The 7,500-nt window shown below is 49.2% G+C and overlaps 1 protein-coding gene across 1 annotated transcript; it reads left to right on the top strand.

The window, feature by feature from the left end:
* The first annotated feature begins 5,499 nt into the window (after nucleotides 1-5,499).
* LOC136634386 (testis-specific serine/threonine-protein kinase 1-like) lies at nucleotides 5,500-6,498 on the top strand. Its single transcript, XM_066609886.1, has one exon. The coding sequence runs from the start codon at nucleotides 5,500-5,502 to the stop codon at nucleotides 6,496-6,498; it is 999 nt and encodes a 332-aa protein (XP_066465983.1).
* The last annotated feature ends 1,002 nt before the right edge of the window (nucleotides 6,499-7,500 follow it).

The following is a 7,500-nucleotide window of genomic DNA, read 5'->3' as shown; positions in this document are numbered from 1 at the left end:
TATCGCGCTCTGAAAGGTGGTTCTGGCACAGCGTCTAGTGTGGCTGAAAAGGCCGATTTGGGAGTGACAATCCCTTCCACACTGGGAGCAAGTGCAGTCTGTCCCTGGTCTGTCTCCCTGACTATGGGCCTTCCTTCTTTGCCTCTTAGCCTCAGACTGTTGGCCAAGTGTCTCTTCAAACTGGGAAAGGCCATGCCGCACAGCCTGCCTCCAAGCGGGCCGCTCAGAGGCCAGGGTTTCCCACCTGTTGGGGTCCACTCCTAAGGCCTTCAGATCCCTCTTGCAGATGCCCTTGTATCGCAGCTGTGGTCTACCTGTAGGGCGCTTTCCTTGCATGAGTTCTCCATAGAGGAGATCCTTTGGGATCCGGCCATCATCCATTCTCACGACATGACCGAGCCAACGCAGGCGTCTCTGTTTCAGCAGTGCATACATGCTAGGGATTCCACCACGTTCCAGGACTGTGTTGTTAGGAACTTTGTCCTGCCAGATGATGCCGAGAATGCACCGGAAGCAGCGCATGTGGAAAGCGTTCAGTTTCCTCTCCTATTGTGAGCGGAGAGTCCACGACTCGCTGCAGTACAGAAGTGTACTCAGGACGCAAGCTCTGTAGACCTGGATCCTGGTATGTTCCATCAGCTTCTTTTTGGACCAGACTCTCTTTGTCTGTGCCCAGTGGCACACTCCTTAATACTTTGAAAAGTGCATGTTCACACCAGCTATGCTCTCCCATGGGGTCCAGCAACCAGGCAACAAGCAGATGCAAGCCCTCCTTCTTGTGGTCTGCTTCACCTGTCCTGTTCTGCTCCAATGAAAATAGCCTCACATACAGGGAGAGAGAGAGCTTGCAGCAGTAACAGCTCAGCCTCCCCTGTGACGCAGGGCGCTCCCCAACCCCCCATTGGATGTGCAATCATAGGGGAGACTAAGCTGTCACTGCCACAAACCCCAGTCTCTCCAAGACCCGACAGCTGTGGCAGCAAGAGCCGAGCCTCCCCTGTGATTGCACAGGCAGTGGGGTAGCCCCCTGAATGACTTGCAGTCATCATGTCCCCACCATACTTTGGGGGCTGTCTCCCCAGCCTTGGACCTCACTGCATGTCACTGCCTTCATGCCTCCACCCAGAGGGCACCTCTCACCCATCCACTGCTCAGTTGCCACTAAGCTTACCCACCTGGACACCATCGCTAGTACCCAGCTAGCAAGGCCAGCTGGACAGTATATGGGTGGAAATTCTTGAGTGGCAGCACAAAGGAGGCTTTGGGTTCAGTGCCGCTTCCTATTTCCCACTGACTCTTCATAATCCACCCCACTGGGGCCTGGCTGACCTATTGGGAGATGGTGGGAAGCAGTTATAGCAGCAATTCTGGCATATGCCCCTCCAGGCCCCACCTGCAAACACCCCTATGGCTTCCACAGAAGAAGCCCACTCTGTAGCCCACCTCTGTAGCCCACCTCCATAAGCTGCACTCTTCTATCTTCCACTTGCTCTTCCAATCCCCCCCCCCACTTTCTTTTAACTTTCAACGGGGGAGGAGGAATTTCAGCTATTTGCCCACTTGCCACTGAACACTACTGGCAAGCCTAACCTACCTCACAGGATTCAACCTGTGGATGGTGTTGTGGTTTGGGAGTTGGACTTTGACCTAGAAGATCCAGGTTCAAATCTGCTCGGCCATGAAGCTTCCTGGGTGACCTTGGGCCAGTCTCTGGGCCAGTCCCAATCCTATCCAATTTTCCAGTGTCGGTGCAGCCATGCCAATGGGGCATGCACTGCATCCTGTGGTGGGAAGTCAGTCAGAAAGTTCTCCTGGGAACATTTGTTCCCTTACATTGGGGCTGCATTTCGGTCACACCAGTGCAGGAAAGTTGGATAGGACTGGGCCCTCTTTCGCATAGCCTCACCTACCTCACAGGGCTGTTGTGGGGACTAAAGGAGGGGGAGGAACATTGTACAGCATCCTGAGTTCCTTGGAGGAAGAATGGCATTAAAATGTGCAATGAATTAAATAAATAATGATAATTAAATGGGGGAGATCACATACAATGTCCAGAGACCCTTGGTGGAAAGAAGGAATTAAAATGTAACTCCACATTTCAGTAGCATGCTTTTCAGTGGTTGATGGTACATGACCGTCTATACCAGGAGACTGCTGGGATGGGTTTGGTGTAGCTGTAAGTTTGGTTCAAGGTTCTTCCGGAGTGTCTTTCTGAAGCTTAACAGAGAAGAAATGTCACCTTTGGTGGGAAAGATTTAGTGCCATCCATCAGAGGCAGCGGGTTTTCAAACAAGGTGCCTCCCCAGAGAATTCTCCAACAATCGGCAGCAGAAATAATTGCTTCCATAAATAAGGAGAGCCCCCCCCCCAAAAAAAATACCCCACCTTGTTTATCGGAGCTTTGATGTTTTGCCCTGATGGTGCCATTGGAAAGACGGGGCGCACAATTTGGATGCAAAGCACATCCCATCGATTGTGATCTCCTTGACTCAAGGGTACTTTTAAGATGGGAAACTGCCAGGGACTGTTATTTGTGTATGCGTGTATTTGGTTGTATTTCATGTCTTGTAATAGCATTGTGTATTACAAGCAGCCCAGATTGTCAGGAAGCTCCATAGCCCTCATCTCTTACTAAAACTAACCCCAAGTATGCAATTGAACTGAATTGTGCATTCTTTCTCCAGAGCCGCCACATGAACTCCCAGAGCCCAAAGCTAGATGCCAAATTTATGTATGCATCCCCTTACCAGGTCAAGCACCAACTCCCCCACCCTACCTTCTCCTTCCTCCTGCTCCCTGGATTCAGAAAAGGAGAACTGGGTGGAAGTGTGGAGGAGACGTGGAAGTGTGACACTCTAGCCCACCACTCTACTCTCCCTAAACTTCCTGTTTCCCTCTTTCTTCTACCCCTCTAGGACAAAGGCAGAATGGGAGGGGGGGTGTGAGTGGAAAGAGATGCCCCCTCCACCCCTTCACCACCTGAGATAGCCTTCTCACTGGGCCTCATGGTGGTCCAGCCTTTATTTTCCTCCCACCCCTATTTCCCCACTCTCCTTCTCCTGTGTCAAATTTTAGGTTGCAAGCTTTTCAGGCAGGGAACTGTCATCTTTTTGGTCTGCAAAGTGACCCTATTTAAATCATAATAGATTTCCACCTTCACTGTTCCATTTGCGCATTCTCCTATTCTAGTTCCTGCAAAAGCAGGACCCTAGTTCTGCTTCACAGCAGATGGAAGAGTGAAGATGACGTATCTTCTTTGTCCACATGCATTGGCAACAGGCAGTGAGCTGCTACCAGGATGGGCCTATGACAATCCCATGTCGACGGCCAAGCAAGGCTGGCTTTAAACCAGTTGGACCAATTGGACCTAAGGGGGTTCCATGCTAATCCTAATCTACTTTTTGATTCCCCCCCTAAAAATAAATAAATAAAAATTTTACTAAATTCTTTCACAGTCACTAAAACAAGTGGCTTTGCCACAATTTACTTTTCAATGGAGTCATCTACATATTTTGTCTTTTTAAAATGGTTGGCAACCTTCAGTCTGGAAAGACTATGGTAGAAGCCTACAGGACCTGGTATTCCCCAGCGGTCTCCCATCCAAGTACTAACCAGGCCTGACCCTGCTTAGCTTCCGAGATCAGACAAGATCTGGAGATAGTGTTCAGTATAGGGAGATGGTTGGCAACCTTCAGTCTCGAAAGACTATGGTATAAGCCTGTAGCACCTGGTATTTCCAAGGGGTCTCCCATCCAAGTACTAACCAGGCCTGACCCTGCTTAGCTTCCGAGATCAGACAAGATCTGGAGATAGTGTTCAGTATAGGGAGATGGTTGGCAACCTTCAGTCTCGAAAGACTATGGTATAAGCCTGTAGCACCTGGTATTTCCAAGGGGTCTCCCATCCAAGTACTAACCAGGCCTGACCCTGCTTAGCTTCCGAGATCAGTCTGTTTACCTATAGGCTTCTATGCATGCAATTAATTTTATTTTAAAATACGCTTCGGTCCATATGGTCCATTAACTTGCATGCATTTTTGGAACACGTGTTGATTGCTTTCCATTCTACTCTAGAGATATAAAGTCTACAGTAAATTTTATTTATATCTCTAAGATTTTAAAGACCTTGGTTATGAACTTGGGGACATGCAAATTGAGCCCCGCAGCTGCTTGTGCCAGCCTTGTGCCCAACGCTTACATTCCCTTAGCCCTACTCACAAGGAGGTAGTGATAGACATGTGTCCTGGATTGGCACCCAACTAGCAGTCCAGGAAGGGGTGGCACATCCAGCCTCTGTGTATCTCACACTATCCATTACTGGTACAACAGCTCTTTGGGGGCAGCCCCTCAGAGACATAGTTACTATCTCCAGCCACAGTCACTGGTTCCCATTACTTGCTCTTTGGCTCCAGGCCTTCATGCTGTTCCTGCCATCAGCTCACTCTCCAGCCTGCGCCTTTGTGGAGCTTCCAAAGAAGCCCCTCCAGTTTCCTGGGGCAGGGGTTGTACCCTGTCTTACCCTCAAGCAAAACCACAAGGAGGTAAGGCCTTGAGATCACAGAAAGCTCTAGATGAGCATCTTACTCTGACAGGATCCACAAAGCAATTGAGAGCTTCTGAGGCCCCCCCTCACTCAAGTTGCCACCCTTGCTGTCCAGAGAGAGGGATTGTTAAAAGGAATTGCCCTCTGGCTTGGAGGCTTGCACCCCTTCACCTCTCCCGCAACACCTCCCTGGTTCACTGCTGGCTTGATGACCCAGCATAGAAGAGTGCGAAAGCCCTGACATATGGATCTTCAGGGGGAATTGGGGTTGCAGACCATGGGGGCTCCCATTCCTGGATCTCTTGGCTGATTGACTCCAGCTTTGGGTTAGAGCTGGGTCTGGGTCCAGCACTGGTCCAGATGACTCTTCCTCCTCAGGCTCCAGATCTGAACTGCCTCTTGGGGCAGGGTACAATGTAGTTCCTTCCCCACTCCCCCATGTCAGAGCACAATCCTAACCAGGTCTATTCAGAAGTAAGTCCTATCTTGCTCAATGGGGCTTACTCTCAGAAAAGTGTGGTTAGGATTGCAGCCTTAGTTGGTTCAAGGAAGCTCAGATTCTGCAGGCCCAACTATGGGCACTGTTGGGAAAACAAAGAAAGCAGATTTGCTCAACCTCCATCCCCTGCTCTCTACGTCCATGCTGGTCTTCTGTCCAAGAGAAAGAAGCAATTCTTCTAAAGGCTTCCCAAACTAAGTGCAGTACGTACTGGGACATCATCTCTATCCTCTGCGAGATGAATTACCCTTGACGTGAGCCACAGAGCACCTGTTCGGTCAGCAGCCACAACAGCAATGCTTTATGACCTCACAAAAGAATGTTCAGGGTTCTACAGCATCCATCCTAAGAAAGGTCATCTCAGACAACCATCCTGGAACATACATGAACGGACAGCTCACAGTAGACGTGATGCATAGGCGACTTGGCCGTATCAGCTAGAGACTGACTCAGGTACTATGGACGACGCCGAAGTCCTTAAAAAGAGAGGCTACGTCATGGGAATCAATCTTGGGGAAGGGTCTTATGCAAAAGTCAAATCCGCCTACTCTGATCGGCTGAAATGTAACGTTGCCGTGAAGATCATTGACAAGAAGAAAGCCCCCAAAGACTTTCTGGAAAGGTTTCTTCCCAGAGAAATCGAGATGTTGGCCAGAGTGAAGCACTACGCCATTATCAAAACGTACGAGATCTTTGAGACCTCGGACGGGAAAGTGTACATTGTGACCGAACTTGGCGTGCAAGGGGACTTGCTGGAGTTCATCAAGAAGAGAGGGGCCCTTCCCGAAGACGTTGCGCGCAAAATGTTCTTCCAGCTGGCCAGCGCCATCAAGTACTGCCATGAGTTGGATATTGTCCACCGGGACTTGAAATGCGAGAACCTCCTTCTGGACAAAGACTTCAACATCAAACTGACGGATTTCGGTTTTGCCAAACGGCTGGAGCGTGACGACGAAGGGAGAGTGGTCTTCAGCAAGACGTTCTGCGGTTCCGCCGCCTACGCAGCCCCTGAAGTGCTGCAAGGCATCCCCTATCAGCCCAAAGTTTATGACATATGGAGCCTTGGTGTTGTCCTCTTTATCATGGTCTGTGGTTCCATGCCCTATGATGACTCAAACATCAAAAAAATGCTCCGGATGCAGAAAGAACACCGGGTGCATTTCCCCCGGTCACGAGTCCTGACCGTTGAATGCAAGGACCTCATTTACCGCATGCTGCAGCCCGACGTGACTCGCAGGGTGTGCATCGATGAGATTTTGATGCACGAATGGGTGCAAGAAACCAAAGCCGTTTCAGACACCGTGCTGATGAAAACAGGGGAATGCTCGCACCACCACAGTCAGATCCGGGCAATGCACCGGAAGGAATCCGGGCCCGAACCCTCCGAAAACGAAGAAGTTATTCATGAACACACACACACGGATCTCGCCGAAAGGTTGCAAAGGACAGCGGTCTGAGACATACTGCAGTCCACTGGTGCCCCCAAGCTGAAGTGCATGAGCTTTCAGGTAGCGGGAGTGCAAATAACTTCTACAAAGGTTATATAAAGAGATTGAAGCAGAGAACCACCATCTTTTGTCATCCAAAGATGACATCTTGCAAGCCACAGGAGTCCAAAACATCTAAAAATTGTGTACATGCACCAGCCTGAAATAGTTTTTCCTTCCCTTGTTCATCTTCTTCAAAAGACAACTGTTGATGGATTTTGCCATGATCTGCGGCTCCGTCTCCTACAAAATCCCAGGTTGGTCTGATGTGACCATAAAACCTGTTAGCCTCTAACGTGCTGGAGACCCATCTGCCGTCATGCCATTCCGGGATACAGACTGACATTGTTGTTTTGACGGCAGCTTCTGGCACAAACAGTACATGAGAATGGACATGAGCTTCCAAAAACGACAGCAATACCGGCAAAATTTAAGGTTTAAGGTGATCCAACTCCATTCAAACTAAGATCTAAATGCTGGGGAGGATTTTTAAAGCAAAAACATGTATTCCTGCCTCGGAGCATGCAGGGATTAGAGTTAATTTTTATCCCAAAAGCAAATAAATGAATAAAATGCAAGATGAAAAGAACATTGGGTTTAGGATGGTTGAGATGACATTTGTCCTGGGGAGGTTGGAAAATAAACACATAATCCTTCCCTCTATTTATGATACCCACCTGCACACAGTGTGACATATATTGCACGCAACCTGATGCTTTTGTCCCAGCAGCCCCCTCTCTAAAACGTTCCAGGTTCCTCCAGGTGTTTACACCCGACCAGAATAAGATTACTCTCTCAAAAGCTTTCCAGATTAGGCCCACACTAAGCCCGTCTTTGTTAAGGAATTTGCTACCAGAAAGCCTAGTAAGGCTAGTTCAGGTGGCTTTGAAAAGCAATTAGAAAAATGCATGGATGACAAGTCTGTCAGCAACCTCTGAATACCAGTTGTAGGGGAGCAATGGCAGGAGAGGA

The sequence above is a fragment of the Tiliqua scincoides genome, chromosome 14, assembly GCF_035046505.1.
Source record: "Tiliqua scincoides isolate rTilSci1 chromosome 14, rTilSci1.hap2, whole genome shotgun sequence".
In the NCBI taxonomy this organism is placed as follows: Eukaryota; Metazoa; Chordata; class Lepidosauria; order Squamata; family Scincidae; genus Tiliqua; species Tiliqua scincoides.
The sequence above is the reverse complement of the archived record's forward strand: the minus strand, read 5'-3'. Positions and strand labels throughout refer to the sequence as shown.

What these genes read in the sequence shown, in the direction of transcription:
- LOC136634386 (XM_066609886.1), top strand. Translation starts at nt 5,500, where the DNA reads ATGGACGACGCCGAAGTCCTTAAAAAGAGAGGCTACGTCATGGGAATC.